General features: G+C 38.6%; 1 protein-coding gene across 10 annotated transcripts in view; it reads right to left on the bottom strand.

Moving 5' to 3' along the window:
- Evi5 (ecotropic viral integration site 5) overlaps positions 1-20000 on the bottom strand; it is a 410930-nt gene that overhangs the window by 223467 nt on the left and 167463 nt on the right. For 5 of the 10 annotated variants that reach the window (XM_067088500.1, XM_067088515.1, XM_067088509.1 and 2 more), the window contains exons 2-3: positions 16848-16877; positions 13436-13468 (exon numbers count right to left, since the gene is read on the bottom strand). The exons of 2 other annotated variants lie outside the window; for them this stretch is intronic. In XM_067088500.1, coding sequence (XP_066944601.1) covers positions 13436-13468; positions 16848-16877 — 63 coding nt within the window. The remainder of the gene's footprint in view (positions 1-13435; positions 13469-16847; positions 16878-20000) is intronic. 3 more of the 10 variants (XM_067088506.1, XM_067088490.1, XM_067088592.1) reach the window with 1 other exon arrangement.

The raw sequence follows: 20000 nt of genomic DNA on the forward strand, positions 1-20000 counted from the left end.
ACAACACAGGAGTCCAGGTTTCGCGATGCACTTTGCTCACGAATCACTGGAACGCTTCAGAAAAGAAAATGACAAAAAGGTGCTAACGACACCTGCGGGGTTAGGAGAGCTAGAAAGGAGGGGGGAGTACGCGAAGTCGGAAAAAAGTGCAGAGAGAGAGAGAGAGAGAGAGAGAGAGAGAGAGAGAAACAAAAACCTCGAGGACGGAGTAGAGAGAGACTCTGACGTGTTCGGCTGTCATTTCCCGCAAGGCAACTGCATGTCAATCGTGAGGGGAGCGATTCCCTTTCCTTCCTGAACACCTTTCGTGATAAACGTGCTGCTCGATGGAACATCGACGCTTTGGTATTCCGGGCAACCTGGGCGCATGTGCAGGCCCGCATGAGCTCGGCGTAGCGTAATAATATCGGCGTTCTCGTACCTAATAGTATTTCACATGCGATTAACCTTCGCGGAATTCGAGCGCGCTTTGTTTACGTTACGGAGCGCATGCGCCTCTACGTCCAGCAGTGCGATGCAATCTCCGTCGTCTCATGACAAGCCTAATGAAGCCTCTGGCACACGATAAGAAATCTCGCTTAATTAGAAACCTTTGCAGAAAAGAAGGAACGGGCAAAATCTCTGGAAATGGCGTGCGTGGCTCTGGACTTGAAGGCAAAACAATTTTGCAAATCAAAAAGCTAATGAAACATAGCTGACGCAATGTATGTAATCCTTAAGAATCCAATCAAGCCAAGCTTTCCATCGGAAAGTAGCTAAACACAAGTGACACAAAATTATACTGCTTTAGTCATTTCTCATGAGATTCGCATGGCAAGGCCATGTGTTTAGGAATTCAACACGCGGGAAGTCTAAACACTCTCAATCCCTCTCTCTCTCTCTCTCTCTCTATCTCTCCCTGGGGGATTTTAGATAAAATATACACAACCTGTAGTTAGTGGAAATCATTACCACCCAACCTTATCATTGTTATTCGACTTCAATAAAGTTTGTTGGCAATTCCTAATAACAGAACACTTAATTTAGTTCACAGGCAAACTGCCGCAAATAATGACAATAGGTCTTGTCCCTCGCCTAAATCATAGCAGGAAAAACTGACAGGAATTTAAAACATTCATGTTATTTGCGGAATATGTCAAAAGTAGAACTGCAAAGGTTTCGAATCATGTTTCAATTTTACACAAATAAACGTCCATTTTTGATATGTGAAAGAATCCATACAAATCAATAGATGACAACGCACATGAATATAACCAACATTGTACGATATATTGCACAGGTCGAGGCATATCAAACATTGAAGGGGGGACGGAAGTAAACTTACCAACCAACCTCGTCAATTTACAGGGGTTGTGTACGTGTGAGCGAGTGTGTAAATATATACACATCATATATGGATCGACCTATATCAACTGCTGTGCCAAAACTAACTTCCACTGGACCCCAATTTTCTTCCCCCCGACTGTTTGCATAGTGATCCTTCCTCAAGGTTGCCGATATAATCATTGATGCTAGTTACGTGACACAACGTAGATTAATCTCAGGAAACCTACTTGTCACAGTGCTCTCTCTCTCTCTTCTCTCTCTCTCTCGAGAAAGCGAGAGAGAGAAAGGGCTTCGATGCAATAGTCTCCCACTCAAAAGAGGGCGCAATGAATCAACAAAAGACAACCCCCAAAAAATGACACCTTCAGAACCGTAGAGATGTGACTTCTGTCTCATCCCCAAGTGGAAAAACTGCCTTTTAACATGACCTGGAGGCATTCCAATGCCCAAATGATGCCATTTTCATCACAAGAACACCAACATCACGTAACAAACGCTAACGTCGCCCCCAACTTCTCACATCCACCACATTCCCCTCTCTCCATCGACACAAGACCCTCCCTTAAAGCTATGATATCAGCCAGGACCTCTCATGACCCTTCCCTGACTGAAGTGGCCTTGGAGAGATGACGCCAAGGCTAAGGAATGTATGTGAGAGGAATCCGAGGGTAGGAAGGAACGAAAGAACTAACAAGAAGGAGAGAACGCAATGACAATGTCGCGATAAATTAGGGAAGAAGAGAAACGTGTCTTGAAGACTTGTGTGTGTGTGTGTGTGTGTGTGTGTGTAAGTGAGAGAGAGAGAGAGAGAGAGAGAGAGAGAGAGAGAGAGAGAGGCGGGGGGAGGACGATGACGACAAGGAAAAACGTGACACCATCTGCCTTAGAGAAACGCTGTGAACTCCCCCCCCCGGAACACACAGGGAGACCTTGAGTAAGTAGAAGAAAAGAAGAAGAATGGAGATGGGATGATAAAGCAGAGAATAGCAAGGCTGACGCCTGCTACGTTGACGAATATATACAAATATCCCTAAAAGCTAATTCTGCTGTCTTTATATCGGAGATGTACAATTAAATTCTTGATATTCTTTGGAAGCCTGAATTTCAAGTCAGTAGCCCCTGTGGGCTTGTTCTATATGAATAGGATTCATCTTCTGAATAATAATAATAATAATAATAATAATAATAATAATAATAATAATAATAATAATAATAATAATAATAATAATAATAACTGAAACGCAACATGACCAACCGCGAGTTTACGAGGAAAGGTACTAGAATTTCTGAGTTTACAGACTCATTGTGCGGGCATTTATTTACTTAAAATCCCAACAATTAAGATTTCATTAAATTTTGGATGGGTTTTGTATCAGTGGGCGTCTTTCCCAGCCAGTTATGATTGGCAACAATACAAAACTCCGACAGAAATGCAAATTCCTGGCTTCATAATACCTCGTGATAAAATGACTAAGCAACTGGATATGGCGCAAGATTTATTATTTGGTTGGGGACGGCTGGAAGTCAAATAAATCATAGAACACAAGTCCGACGAGCTCTACAGAATTACTACTATGCAAGGGCATACCTTGACAGGGTTAGCCCATATAAGACAATACAGACTGGCTTGCTCGAGCAAATCTCTTGGGTTTTGGAAGATTTATAATCTCTCCACAGGTGAGAAAGTTACCTCCAGTAATATAGCAATATATTTGCATACACAGTTTTAAAAGTTTTACGCCACAAATTAGGATTCGCATTTATAATTATACTCATGCTTTATATGTTAGTGTTTCATCCCAGAAATTAAATAAATATAATAAAATACCATGAAAAACGTGACTATACACTACGAAAAAGTGTAATCAGTGTTGCATGCACAGTATAAAGAGAAAATAGGACACCTATGAGTGTAAATTCAACACACACCACAAATTTGCTCCCGTGTGGAAAATTTGTTATCAGTGAAGGAGCAAAAAATTAGTGTCCTACGTAAGGAATTATCTGTGTCAAATAAGACGGAGGATTCAGAACTCTACAAAGGAAAACATATAAAAGCTGTCCTTCGCAAAACAATACAAGGGAAAAAAAATATGCAATACCGAAACCAAGGACTACCTAAAATACCGGTCCCCTCTCTCTCTCTCTCTCTCTCTCTCTCTCTCTCTCTCTCTCTCTCTCTCTCTCCTTTTAGTTTCCCCAGAAAACTTCTTTCAAATCATCCTTCCTGATCAGTCAAACGAATCACGGAGTCGCTTAATGACGGCTAATCAGAGCGCAGCCGCACGGAATTTATTCCCTTCCGTTCTGAACTTCGTGGAACCATATTTTCACTTGGAATCACCTACGTGGAAATAAAAGCAACTAGTCTGTGGGGGATAAAAAAAAATCTGATGTATTCGACCATCTAAAACATTAGGGGCCCTTACAGTACCAACTGCAGCTAGTTGCAGGAATAATGGAAATTGATCCTAAAGGAAATAGTTGACGAAAACTATCTTTCCATCCGTATTCGCTAACTGGATGTCACTAACACTGCTTAGTTTAGGCTTCGTTTATCCGAAGTGCCTCGCACTTGTCTTCAGTAGACAACACTGTAGATGTGTGAAAAAATCAAATGAAAGTAAGTCTGAGAGAGGGTTCAAAGAATGGCTGCAGCTCCAGAGAGTCTCACCACATGACGAACATAGGAACGCCAAGGTAAATTAGATGCGTCTATGCAAATTCCCACGAGTCCCCTGCATGCCTGCAACGCAGATTCACCTCAATTCACTCCAAAGTATAAAAATAAGGACTCAATAAAAAAAAAAAGTCAATGCTTTCCAGTGGAGGGTGTCGTTGCAAATACATGTTATTTCGAGGCCTACTAATATCACTAGACAGTTAAGTTCTTGACTGGACCCAGCTATGGCGAGGCTACGTAAAAACACACGCAAATAAATAATGATGTCTATGCTTTTACTTACTAATTAAACATCCCATGCAGCACTTGCTTTTTAACAAGACGCCAACAGAGAATACTAAAGATTTCCAGCAGCAGAACTTCTCAGGATTTGCGCAAGACTACTCGTCCATTACGCACGCATGCACGCACACGCACACACACATATATATACATACACACCCACTATATATATATATATATATATATATATATATATATATATATATATATATATATATATATATATATATATATATATATATATATATCAATATCTATATTATATGTATATATGTACATTTTATATATATACATATATCTATAAATATATATATATAACAATTTTCATATATATATATATATATAAATACAGACACTGATATAGATATATTTTATATGTGTGTGTGTGTGCGTGTATATGTATGTCTGTGTAATTGTTCTACGAAGGTATGGATACAGGAAGTGAGGGAATCCGAGAAACAGAGAAGATGAAAAGTTATTGAAGTGGCTGACGTCATTAATATTCTGGTGGAATGAGCTTCTCCTTGTCTCAACCACAAGTCTCCCGGTTAAATCATGCACACACGCACACACATAACTCAAATATAATGGTAAAAAACATAAATTTCATATTTTCTTACTAATCCAAACCGCTCGACCGAAGCAAAGCAATGCTCAACTTTTAAATATCAGACGGGTGATAAATCTAGTAAAGTACAAAACATCTAGTTAACCTGCTATCAGTTTGTGCCATCTGAGAGAGAGAGAGAGAGAGAGAGAGAGAGAGAGAGAGAGAGAGAGAGAGAGAGAGAGAGAGATCTAATACTTGCCTAATCAATATCGTGAACCTTTTTGTCTGAAGTTTTAATAAACATCCTATGAGCAAAATTTCGAGACGAGAGAAATCCGTTATCTCAACTATGTAACTGGTGAGAGAAAGTAAGATTTTTCCAAAACAAATAATAAAAAAAACATTAAAGGATTATAAAATCTGAAACTTACAATGTACCTTTGTATCCAGTTACAAAATCGTTTACGATTAAGCTGGAGTTATGCCAGCACGGCTCTTGCTCCTAGAGCAGTTCCGTATACAGCTACAAAGATTTTCATTACGATTTCGTTATCAGAAACGTAGCAGTAACATCGAAGGAAAACATGAATCACAAAAATATGGCAATAGTCCAACGGAAGCCATGTAATGGATGAAAATGGAAAATCTGAGTAAAACTGAACCCAACAGCTAGTGCAAATTGTAAAATGACGTTAATGAAAATGAACTTTTACAAAACACAATACTCTCAGAACCTAAACATCAGGAAGCGGGACTCTTTAACTCTTAAAATGCCAACTTTGGGCAAGGAACAATGCACGGATGGCAGAGGGTAATTTGTCCCAAGCTATAATCAAGACCAGGAAATACCTACAAGAGCGGATCACACCAAGTCAGGGACAGTTACGTCGTGGAAGAAAAGGAAGATATTGTTTTCCTTTTCTGTTATCCGATCATCTGTCTGTCAGTGGAAATGCTGTTACTAGTAAATACGAACAGAAAATACATTCATAAAACTCATACAAGACGACTCGTGTATTCGTACTATCAAATTCCTAAATTTGTATGTTAAGTACAAATTCTCCGAGTGTTTCTACAACCAAGTGTTGACATGTGGAAACAGCATCCAACAACTAACTGTATATTTACAAAACCAATAATTATTTAATTCAGTAATTAACAAATAATGGAGGTAACACATTAAAAGGGGGAAAAGTCTTCACTGAATTTGCGAGTGGGTCACGAATCAAGATTTGTTCTAACGGTTTAAAAACCTAGGAGGTTCCTTCAGCTTTTCTTTTACAATACTCAAAAAAAAAAAAAAAAACAACAATGCATTTCATCAACATCCTATTCTTATTGTTACTCTTCTCTGATATGCAACAGATTAAGGTTGATGCGTCCTCCCTCCCTTATTTTATTACATCACACTATTTTGGGCAGACCCGTCAACTACCAGACACTGTCACTGAATTCTTTTCCAGATTCCGCTTTCCTCGGCACCTAAAAGGTCACTTTCAAGAAGTGGTCAAACCATGTCCTTTGGTCGTGACCCCGCCCACCCGCTTTCTCTCCCTTAGTCAAGCCCGCCACGGTAAGACTACTATGCTTCTCGTCCATTCAGGCTTAGCCAGAAAAAAACAAGACTAGAGGCTTTGAGCCACAAATATTTCAGTGATGTGAACCTTCGTGTTCTTGATTCAGATATCACATGAAGTTGAAACAAGACGCTTCCACTGAATGTTTTACGTGCAAGCATAAGTAAATTAAATTTGTCTCGGATAAAATGGCTACGCTTTAACTACAAACTAGAAGGAATGGGTCCTTACAGGCAACGGAGTATATGAAGGGAACTACCTCCCTAAAAAACTGCTAAGACATGTTGCTGCACAGCATCCGAACTTTATCTCGCATCCTTGAATTTAGTAAGTGCAGAAAGTAATTCTCTCTTTGTTGTCAAGGTGAACAAAAACTGGTTAAGTGCGCGAGTGTGATTACATAGTGCTCTCAAATATGCACAGTAATGGATTACATAAAGAGCGAATGAACGATAAGATAAGGTACAAGTGCTTATTTTAAGAGGACAATTGCTACCGACACCAATATACTGTACAAAGAGTTGCGATTCTTATAAGTTTACTCAAAGGAATGCATCAAGTTGTAGGCAAAAGCAAATACCGAGGTACAGCACTTCAAAACTTAGCACGATCATACTTCATTCATGGGCTGGAAGAAATCTTAAGCTGAAGATACCCATCAAACAAAAATGCCTGGCCACAACATACGATGTTTCCCGGTGAATACCAATACAAATGAAACAATGGACGGAAGAGGACAATGATCGCTGGCCGTTTTAGGGACCAAAATCAATATTCGACGTGATTAAACAGTACTTCTCCTTCCCCCCTGACATTCCGATGGGCTGAATCATACGCGCTGACACACAACACATCCCGGGTGAACTACATTGGCCTGCTGTCCACCCACCCACCAACCCACTCGCTCGCTCTCTGTTACTCTCTCTCTCTCTCTCTCTCTCTCTCTCTCTCTCTCTCTGTTGTGTGTACAGACTTCTGATTACAATTAATCTTGCGCAATCTCTCTCTCTCTCTCTCTCTCTCATCGTTAAATCAGCAATGAAAATTCTCAGTAGTTACACTACCAATTTTCTGAGTTAATTCTCAGTGTGTGTGTTTGTGTGTGTGTGAGTGTGTGTGTGTGTGTGTGTGTGTGAATGTGTGTGTGTGTGAATGTGTGTGTGTGTGTAAAATTCTAAGATAAATATTTGTACTTCCTGCTGAGAACGGAATGTAAGAACAGCCCTCTATTACACCTCTGGGGTGTCTTTTAATATACATGATTCAAGTACTTCAAGCAGTAAGGGAAATCATATTGGTTGAATTTATTCATACGTTTCTGATTAAGTAATGTCATCGCATCAGAAATTGTTTATGAAATCACACGAAAATAACAGATTTTAAACAATATAAATAAATAAATAAATAAATATATATATATATATATATATATATATATATATATATATATATATATATATATATATATATATATATATATATATATGCGAAGTCAAGCCTGGTGACCTTATCTTTAATCCATTCCATTTTTTCAGGCAAACCGTAAACTGGCCTTATGCCAGCCCAGCCAACTGAACCCATCCACCAAGCAGGGCCAGTAATGAAAACAATTCTGAGGAGGAGAAGCCCAAAATACTGCAAGTGGCTTTTCTAAAAGCCATTCCGGACTCCCCTTCCACCGCTAGATTCATAGTGCTCTCATTAAGGATCCCTCGGGAGGTATCTCACAGCTTTAATCTTCATTTCAGCCATAACACCTCGGCGAGCAGCTGTGGGCTTCATGGGATCCAAAAAATCCGGCATCTTGAGAGAACGTTATCACACTGGACATTATAGCCATCATTTTTCAAGGTACGGTATTTATGCAAAGAGGAATTATTCCGTTTGGTTCATCAAACGGGAAGAAATTTCTACAATGAATACGTGCTACGAAAGAAACTAATTTCATCAGGTTAATATACGAAATCCAAGTACTTTTTGCTTTCAGACAGAATGTTTGTTTGCAATATTTATTTGAAATGTCGTCTTATACTTAAATTCCATTATTCTAACAGTTTATTACAGCTGGCACGTCGTCCCTAAAGTAATTATTTATAAGAGAGCGGTGGGGGTGAGAATATATCATATGTTCCCACTTAACTCCTTAAAGAGATAGAGAATGCATCTTCACAGTCTCATCTGAAGGAGTTTATTCATCTCACAAAGTTGTGCACTATCACAGAGTCCCCGGATGAATAATAATGAATGCCTCCGTAATTATAGTGGGACGAGGAATTTCCCACATTATGAAGCCTAGCTCTCTTCGGAGTTTCCTTCTCATTTACTTTTTTCATTATTTCTTCAGCTTTTTCATTGCAGTTAATCCAGCAATTCTACTTGCTTGATCTTTACATATATATCACTATAATCTTTATCTTAAATCTTTATAAAAGCAATTGCAACGGCAAGGAAATAAATCAATACGTTGCTGGCTAACCAGGAGCAAGAGTCCGTGCTGGTATAAAGGCACCTTAACCTAAAACAACAACATATATCTCAGAGCGACTGTTGTGGTGTATCGTTACATTACGTAAATTTAAAATAAAGCGCCTCGGTACTTTTAAAGCACAAACTCCAGGTTTGTCGAGCTCTCTACGGTAATGACGACGGGACATTCAACCTGGGCCAGAGACAGGTGATTCACTGGTCGAATAACAACTTTTTCTTTGCAAAGGGCCAAATGGAGCCCTGATTAACGAGTAAGCCAACAAAAAATTCACTAAATTCACGGTGCAAGGTAACATTTGGTCCTTCCAGACTTCTCAGAGAAGACAGAAGTTTTGCTTTATGCCTTCACAGCCTAAACGGGACACCTAAAAATAACACCTTCCTAGAAGCAGCATTTCCCGTCACTAGCACCTTGAACCATGACATGAAGCTCGGCATCAGGGCATCGTAGCATGTCGAAAGTATTTCCCACCTTTGGCTCTGCGCCAGCATCCCTGCATTGCATTATTAACATCGGTACACAGGAGACTGAAAATTCCCATCAGAACCACAGGGCGCTGTTCCAATTATGGGAGATTTAAAACTCAAGAACAACAGTTGAATGACTTACTCGAATTTCACGATGGAAACAACAGTAACTTTAAGATGGTGTGATGGAAACAAAAACTACGAAAGATATTGAAACCTGGAGAGGACAACAACAATGACCTACGATAAGTTCTCGACTAAAATCAGAAGAGAGAGAGAGAGAGAGAGAGAGAGAGAGAGAGAGAGAGAGAGAGAGAGAGAGAGAGAGGACGTCCCGTTGAAGAGGATTGCATGACGGCTACTATCATCAAGGAGTGGGTTGCCAGTCGAGTAGTTAACCAGGCCGAAATGGATGATGAGTCACTAGCAGCGGTCAACCACATATAGGCTACATGTCCGCGAGGGTGCGCACGCATGCGCGCGCAATAAACACGTGCTTAGATCAATGAGAAAAATGAACACTGATGCTATAATGGAAAGTCACTGTGTTTATTCCAAATACAAAAAAGACTGAGTACATATTATGCTCATGCGAAAAGGATACTGATATCAGGCTTATAATGTTCGACAATCACCAAGTTTTTTCCACGAACCTCGAATTATTGATACTATTATTCTAGCTGTGTTTGAATCTTCATCAATGTATCAATGTAAATCAATAAGATGTACAATGAATACGCAAGGTTCATTAAAATTTAAATATGACTGGACTATTTATTATACAAAAATATGACATTTCCGAGTTAATTGTAAGAACGCTAATTGGGCATTCCTGAAAGACAACACACACCCACATTCACACTCACACACACACACAGAGAGAGAGAGAGAGAGAGAGAGAGAGAGAGAGCTCTCCCTTATAAAAGACGCAGTGACTGAGAGCAGCATATTGCCAGGCACCGGATGTTGCAAATATCAATGGCGGAGTGACAAGTCACGAAACGCCTATCCTTGCATTATTTGCGCTCAAACTAAACCGCACCTCATTACCAAACTAGCTGGCAAGATGACGAAATCTTCCCAAGAAATCATTGTCTGATTAAGGTTTGCAACCTAAGGTGTGCCTCTCGTGAAAAAGGTAGTGTACTTGCGGTTTGGTAATACTATCAAAAAATCTTTTCATCACCCTAGCAAAAATTACTTTCATACACTTTACTCTAGTCCATGTTAAGAGATTTTCTAACATATTTCTCAACGAGAGAGAGAGAGAGAGAGAGAGAGAGAGAGAGAGAGAGAGAGAGAGAGAGAGAGAGAGAGAGAGAAAATTGCGAAATTCTACACTACGGTCGATTAGTTATAGCCAGAAGTCTGTTCACATATCAGAGAGAGAGAGAGAGAGAGAGAGAGAGAGAGAGAGAGAGAGAGAGAGAGAGAGAGAGCGTAATTCTACAACCAAGATTAAGTTACTTGAAGGCAGAAGTCTGTACACATGTCACAAGCAAATTCAAGTATTTTGCTGTGCAACATAGTCGTACCTCGGCATCCCATAACCTATAGCATTAATGTTTTTGCGTGCACTGAATCTGCACCATACACGTCCCCTATCTGCAGCCTGGGCATTGCGTGACAGTCAAATCAAGGAACCATAACTTCAGGTTAGGTTACGTCAATTACGTTAAGATATTCGCCACATTACGATTCGGAGATTCATTGAACAGGAACGCGGGTAACTTAGCTCTATCCACTGTTTACTTACGAAAGTATCATGTGTGTGTGTGTGTGTGTGTGTGTGTGTGTAAAGTCCAAATATCTAACCATGTAACCGATTGAGTAAAAAAAATAATCAATTGCCTGATTTCAGCTCAGACAAAAAAATAATTAAACATTAACAAATGGTCTGAAGACACTCCCCTAGTTAAACAGCAAATGTCAAAAAGGACTCTCAAACACACACACACACAGAGAGAGAGAGAGAGAGAGAGAGAGAGAGAGAGAGAGAGAGAGAGAGAGAGATGATAATTAAGTCCTTGAAAATAGCAGTCCTTTCCGCTCCAGACAAGAAAAAAGCCGAATGCCATGTTTAATTACTTTCTTTCTCTTTGGCAGTTTTCACTCGAGGATATCAGTGACAGCCCACCTGTTAAGACCAAATGTATATACATGCTAATGACATTTTATGCACAGGTATATTTCGCTCACGAAAGTTTACCCACACGTAAATTTCACTCGTGACATTTTGCCCACACGTAGGTTTCACTCATGACATTTTACCCACAAGCAGATTCCAATCATCACATTTTACCCCCACGCAGATTTCACTCTTGACATTTTATCCACATTTCGCCCATGACATTTTACCCACACGTAGATTTCACTCATGACATTTTACCCACAAGTAGAGTTCACCCATGGTATTTTACCAGCTTTCTTCAATCGTCAGCGTTGACAGCTGGGCTTGCATGTGTGGTGTGAAAAGTCCTGTCAAATCTATAATTTAATTTCGCTATGAGCTTTTATCTAAATATTTAAGAGCTACTGTAGCGTTAGAGATTTTACATATCCAAATAGCTATTACTGGGATAACAAAATACATTATTTGTAAAACAGGAGGTAGCAAATTATAAGAAAAAAGATTATTGTAATTAATTCTCCTTGCAAATGAATTGCTCTAATCACAGTTCTATGCTCTTAAGTTGTATTACACAAAAACAAAATCGAAAAGCAGGCTATTACGAGACGAGACAATTCCCAGTTAATCTTAAGAGATAACGATAAAGCTGATAAAGTGATAATGCTATAGCTAAATCGTTACAATGTTTAAAGTGCACCGTTTCAGTGATAAAAACTGGGTGCAAAGGCATATATAAACACATATATATATATACACATATATATATATATATATATATATATATGATATACATATTATATTTAATTGACATAAATGCATTAAATATAACAAAACTAATAAACAGTAACAACAACAGAGGATAAACAGTAACAACAACAGAAGAGAGAGTCACACACAGAGAGAGAGAGAGAGAGAGAGAGAGAGAGAGAGAGAGAGAGAGAGAGAGAGAGAGAGAGAGAGGACCATTCATCCAGGATGACACTGCCCCATGATGTTGGAGGGTAGCCAAGCAAATAGACCCGAACCACAGCGCCGATTCCAAAAGATTTTCTTTTCCAAACTACACATTTTCTTCTCTTAACGCGAACACTTTGGGCGAGTTTCAATTCTGATGGTCAGTTGCAACTCGAGGCCAGAGCGAAAATCATACGAAAGAAATCCGGCGAGAAAAAGCAACAATTAAATATTTCCTAAAAATAAATCTAAACCCCTAAGTTAGGTATTGTGTCGCAAAATGAAAAAAATAAAATCGTAACAGCCATGTCAAGGCCTGACAGAATCATCAGCCGTACATAACAGGCAATATTGCAAACAATACAGAGCCACGTATCTGTAAACTCACAGATACGGCCTTCTGCATGCACGTATGCACAATCCCCCAAAACGCACGCACACATACGCACACACAACCGCGTCTAACGAGGAAGGAACCAATCGCTGTCTGCTACCGCTCGCGCCTGTGATGTGGTGAGAGGGAGAACATATGGGGCCCTGTAGGTAGGTTTGAACTCTAATCCACGATTCTATGTAACCATAAGTCAGACAGGCTCTTAAAAAGAAAACAGTGAGTGGATTTGGTTAGGAAACACTTTAGTGGAACCAAAATAATGCTCAAAGTGCAGAATGCATGCAAGAGTGCTCTTGGTGATGCATTGCTTTTCCAATAAAAAATTGCTTTTCCAATAAAAAATTATGTGAAATATTTGTCACTCTCTTTTCTAACGTCAAGGTATGTAAAATACCTTAGCATTTACCTTTTGTTAGGTAGGCCATTCAAACAATTATGCTCACAGAAAAAAAAAACGATTTAGTAGACAGGTTTTTTTTGTAATATAGCAATGTTCATTTATAAAGCGTTGGTCATTAACAATCAAGTCAAGAATCCATGCTATAGACAAAGCGTAAAATACCATGCAGTAAGAATTATTTACCCTTCTTCAAATTCTTGGTGATAAATGCAACATCTGTAGGAATAAAAGAAAATATACAATAAGGTAAAAGTAAATATACAATGAGGTCAAAGGAAAATATTGCATCAATTCAAAAGGAGACGCCAGAAATGACACTCAGTATTCAATGACAATTCGTCCTGTATTTGCGTACACAAAACTTTAATTATTCACTAATTCCACAAAAGAGAAAAACAGAGTAATGCGATTTTGAAATATAATGTTTCATGAAAGGAAATATCACAGGACATACAAAGCAAAACTCAAAAGCCTTTAGTTTTTCAAGCAAAACATTTACAAAATAAACACGCATGAATAGTCTCAGCTTTTCATACCGTGAAAATTAAAAAAATCTGAAAAGACGCCAACATTTAAGCCATTCAGAATAAGCCAAAGACTTGTAAGATATCTGCATGAAGTGATTAGTCACAAATGTCACATTTAGAGAGTTAAACTGTCGAAAGATGAGAGGAAAATGAAAAGATACAAAGAAACAAATTGACAAAAACAACTACTCAGTCAGGCAGATAGCAAAACAGAGATGGAATAACAGATCTAAAGCACTAAATCGTGATAGGTACCACCAAATGACGCCTAATAATTCAATTTAGTTCAATTCAATTCAAAGCACTAAATTGCAGGCACCCAATAAATGCTTCCACGTAAAAAATTATAAGGACTTGAAATCCTCTGAGACACTTATAACTTCACGTTTAAATTATTTTTTTTTATATTTTCCATAGACGACTGTAAAAAATTATACTGTACGTAACTCAAACATTTTTTATATCGAAAGATAATTTTATAAATAAGCAGACAAACCTTCTGAACTTGCGGTAATTTAGAAATTATCCAGAGAAAAATAACGTTGAATAAAACAAATGATCTAAGTTAAAGCAATGTCTTGTATACGTAGAAAAATAACCATAAAAACGCTTTACAGAGAAAAGTCATTTTGACAAAAGTAAGGCATTGCATATACTATCGCAATAAAAAAAAAAAAACACGCCTTCCATGCGTCAAAACTTATCCGAAATCACGTTATCTTTTATCAAAGCCTACCAAAACCACGTTTTCACAAGCATTCAAAACCTATAATCAAGTTTTCTTTCGTCCAAAACAACCCAAGCAGAAACCAGTCAACTCAGAAACCTCACACACACACACACGCTTACCACCCAAAGTAATACTCTGGACTGGCAATGCCGCCCAGGGGATAGTCTCCCCCCGGCCCACCCCAACACACACACACACACACAAAATCCGAAAAGAACAAATAAGGGAAGCAAATGTCTCTGATCACAATGATTGCATTCCGGAATTGCTCACTTGGGTCTTACTACGGCGCCCAAACTCGCCCTCGTAACGACCTCCTTGGACAGAGGAATCCAGTGGAAGGATTTAACGAGGCTGTGACAAATATAATAACACCAGCGATGTCGAGGTCAATACTCCTTACAAAGAGAGAGAGAGAGAGAGAGAGAGAGAGAGAGAGAGAGAGAGAGAGAGAGAGAGAGAGAGAGAGAGAGATTTTAAGGAAAAAAAAAAAACTACTAACAGGGAAATATCCTGAATTATATAATGGAACTTGATGCAAACAAATCTTTTCGTCACATTTATTCATCCACGGATGAGTCACAGCGAACTCATCCCTTACGCTTAATGCTTCCCTTTTATCTCAGTTCATAGCCTCTTAACCTTCTCGTACGCGTCGCTACGCAATCTATACATGCTATCACAGAATTCACTTCTGGCGCCGTTTTTAACCTTCATATCTGCCTCGCCATGTCATCCTATACGAAATTTAGAGTCATTTCACAGGCAAAGCAAGAAGAAGAAAAATGCAAGCGACTAAAATGAACGAAAATAGATCTACTGAACGCGCCTTCCGTCCACCGGAGCGAGGAGGCACAGCGCACGGAAGAAACATTTCCTATCGCAAGCATCCTGCCATCATGAGGTCTTCGTTTAACGTCATCACCAAAACCGACTTGGGCATTTATGTAGCGACTTTTTCCAAGATACGTCGCCGCTTTATTAAGTTAACAAATATGCTGTATGCTTCAAGTTATCGGAAACTTTATACAGACTTACACAAAAATCTGTTTCACTCCTAATCCATAATATATCTCACGCCCCCCCTCTCACACATACAAACTACATGCATATGAAATATAGATATATATATATATATATATATATATATATATATATATATATATATATATATACATATATATATATATTATATATATACACACACACACATATATATATATATATATGTGTGTGTGTATATATATATATATATATATATATATATATATATACATATACAGCTAAACAGATATATACATACATAAGACAGACATGGAAGTGGTAAAAAGGTAAGAAAGGTTGGCAATGGGGAAAGGATGGATCCGAGTGTTACGCAATGGTTTGATCGTGTGAAAACCCGACAAGGATTAGTCAAAAAAAAAAAAGAGAGTATAATTCTGAAGCGTTACGAGGAAGCAGCACAGGGCGTGTAGGGAGTTTTAACACGAAGCTGATGAGCCTTCTGTGCTTGTAATTGAAAAACGATGATGTCGTGGAAGTTTCCCGTACAAGAGGTTCAACCAGTATTCCACAACCAAAGCATGAATAAGGCACTGATCGTTGTTTTGTTTTCTCTAGAGACCCACCCCGTATAAAGGGAAATGGATATAAACACACGCTTGTTTACTTTCTAAAGTCCACACAGAAGGGAGCACAATAGTTATGCGAATCAACAAAAACGGACGAGAACGATACATGCACAGAGTTGGAGCAACGTGTTCAACTTAATGGAGTGCGATGTCTGATGGTGTAGGGGAGAAACGGGCGGACCAAGTGGTTTGAAAGAGAGAGAGAGAGAGAGAGAGAGAGAGAGAGAGAGAGATCACATGATGGCAACAAGCAAGGTAACGAATTAATACTAACGTTATGAAGCGCAACACTCAAATACGGGGAGATAAATATCACAAGAAAAAGGACTAAGAGAGGAAAAGCGATCATCTAAACCAGATTCTTTCTAACAAAGAAGAACACCGGAACGGATACAAAAAGATTAGACGTCATTCAATAACATTACAGCAGACAACAACATTCTAATGGACAAAAATACAACAAACAGCAAACATGGACGTGAACTGTCCCCTTTCACACACACAAGAAAAAAAAAAAAAAAAAAAAAAAAAAAACAGTGCATTAAGTGACTTTCTCCTGGGGCAACATTGAACAAAACATGCAATTGCAGTGCATCCAAATGTATAAAAAGTGCTACGAAAAAGCAAACAAATGGTTGGTGCGGTGATGGCAGTGGTGGCTATACAGCCGAAGGCCAGCGAAAGAGGCAGTAAGGGAGAAATGTTACCTGATATTGCCGCTGTGATATATGCAACATCTGCAAAAGAAAAGAGAAAAATAAGACCATGGTTAGTGGTGGTTGCACATGGCGTTCATCTCTGCATTATTACTACAACATGCACTTTTTTTTTTTTTTTTTTTTTTTTTTTTTGCCATCCCCCTTTGCGTTATAAAGGCCATCTGCACTTGGAGATGTTAATTCCATTTCAAGAACCTCTGTCACCATTAACATTTGGGCTCAGAAAGTATTACCCCTGCTGTCATTTGCAGCAGACATTTAACATGCACATATGTACCTCCACCCTTTTAGTCACAAACCGTGTTTATCTCGAATCGGATTCTTTATAGAAAGCAACCACTATTTAAATAGAAGTAATTTTTATCTACTTTTTAACACTAGCTTAATGTATTTAGAGATCTCACTGTTTGTCTGGGGTGTTTAAAAACTTACTCAGTCATTAAATGACTTGACTGTTTTACTTTATGCTGTTTTCTAATAATGCTCTAGTTACCCACTGTCCAAAGAAAAAGGTTGATAACTTCAAATAAGGATAAAAACTGATGTATGTATATTACTGTCAGTAATTCCATATCCAAATAAGACAGGCGTTAAAATGCAAGCACTGCAATTTGCATCAAATCTCAGGCACAATGTCACTGATATTGAAAACATTCAAATGTCTGATACCTGTTTGACTTTCTAAAGTTTCAGGCGTATACAAAGTCTAGAGAAAGCTTTCGCGAGACTCGGGCGATATAAACGTCAATAAATGTCTCCCCAATAAATCAAAGGGCGCTTAAAACAAAAAAACAAGTTTCATTACATTTAATATTTCATTACATTTAATATTTCATTACATTTAATACCACCAAAACCATAAACGGGCAGGGCAACTAAGAGGCAACCAGCGACAATAGTTCAAGTGTTGAAACAGCCGGACTTGACTCGAGAAGTTCAATTGTATCAACTTCTCTCGTGGAGACAGATGCCAACATCTGCTTCCCTTCCTCAATTCCCCGCCCCCGGCCCCCGCCCCGCCTATCAACACACCCTTTGCTTCACCCGTCTTTCAGAACTCCCACTTCTGTCAGGATCATGGTGGACCCCTTTATCTGCCTTATCCCACAATAATATATATATATATATATATATATTATATATATATATATATATATATATATATATATATATATATATATATAGAGAGAGAGAGAGAGAGAGAGAGAGAGAGAGAGAGAGAGAGAGAGAGAGATAGCGCTCTAGGAAAAATAATTTGTTCTATAGGAAGTAAATTTACCGAGAAGGCTTAAGGCTTTGTGACATCCCTCTCTTTTTTTGGAAGAGAAGTGTTGGGGGGTGAAGGAAAAAAAAAAAAAAAAATAATGCAGTTGATAAGATGAACAGTTTGTTTGATGTAGATGGCGTATGAAAATTTGAAAGAGTTTGAAAATGTGTGTGTGTGTGTGTGTATGTATGTGTATATATGTATGTATATATATATATATATATATATATATATATATATATATATATATATATATATATATATATATATATATATATATATATATATGTAACTGTAACAGCCAAAATGCCCTCTTAACTTCTCGAATTCTTCGCGCTTTTTTGGATAGGCTTGCCACTACAAAGCCTTAAGATCCAAGTGCAAGAAATTTGAAGAAATTACGATCCCCGGTAGCGGGAAACAAACCTGGTCCCCAGAATGAGGTACCATTGTCGACCTGACCACGAGAAGGATTGCGGCAATTATAATTACATACATATGTATCTGGTAAAAAGTGACCAGTAGATTCTACGTATAGTGTGCGTGTGCGTGTTCGCATAAAGAGAGAAAAAAAAATAATGATTTGATACTGCTAACAAGCTCCCCCAAATGGCTACCACCTCATTGCCATAAAAAAAAAAAACCACTGTGTCTCCCAAACAGCACGAGTAATACGAGTACATAAAACTGAAAGACGATCTTGACAACTTTCATTAAGGTTCCAGTGTCGCAACAAGACGGACCAACTAGATCAACTTACCACTTCTCAAATTTCTGTCGCGTTTTGGTTCTTTCTATACCAGATATATTTTCACGAACTGCGATAACGCCTTCGTCAAATTCAATCGAATTGTTTTCATGTGTTTATCAACAGCTTTCATCAAGCCAATGGACAGATTTTCATGATGACAAATGCGACTACATTTCTCACCAAGTTCATCCACGGGTTTCGTGAAGTCCTATCGAAAGTTTGAATTAAGCCCAATCAAAAGTTTTCGTCAAGTCCAATCGAATGCTTTAATTATGTCCAATCAAAAGTTTTCGTCAAGTCCAATCGAAAGTTTTCATCAAGTCCACATAAAGCTTTTCAGGTAACGCAATCGGAGTTTTCATCAGGCCCAATCACTGTTTACAGTTTCAATTATAATTGTCGTGGGTCTAGATCAGATCGTCCGATATAACGATCACAATTAAGTATCCATTAAGGACTCAATAACGATCCACTCATCCCCTCCCAAGCATCCAGCAAAACCAATCTCGGCCCGGTCTATTACGTCTCTTCCCACGACTGCAACCTCTCTCTCTCTCTCTCTCTCTCTCTCTCTCTCTCTCTCTCTCTCTCTCTCTCTCTCTCTCTCTTCCTTTTCATTTCCTCTTGCACAAATGAAACGATCAAGAGCAATCAGCTTTGTCAGAGAGAGAAAGAGAGAGAGAGAGAGAGAGAGAGGAAATTTCTACTAGGCAAAACGTATTACAGCACATCCCAAACAACGATGCTGTACATTAAACCTGTCCAAGGGAAAACTGATCTAAAGTCATGGAAAAGGAAGATGAAAATGTTCAACTGCCGGAGGAGCTCATCGTCTCCCTCATCAAATTATATCTTAGTTTAAAAATGGCCACAGTAGCACAAGTCTCAAAATGGGGGAAACAAATCGACCCGGGGATCTTTCAGATTCTCGAAATCGCTCTATATATTTTCACTTTCAAATATATTTGTGCGGTTACATAACTGTGGATTTGTTTCTCCATATCTGATATGCATTGGTTGCCTAAAGCAACAGAATTAGTTGCATCAGGATGACAGGGTACTTTATAGCCAATGTTCCAAAATCCTGGGCTTTGCTATAGCCTCTCCGCCATGGTCAACCAAT

Source organism: Macrobrachium rosenbergii, chromosome 4, assembly GCF_040412425.1.
Source record: "Macrobrachium rosenbergii isolate ZJJX-2024 chromosome 4, ASM4041242v1, whole genome shotgun sequence".
In the NCBI taxonomy this organism is placed as follows: domain Eukaryota; kingdom Metazoa; phylum Arthropoda; class Malacostraca; order Decapoda; family Palaemonidae; genus Macrobrachium; species Macrobrachium rosenbergii.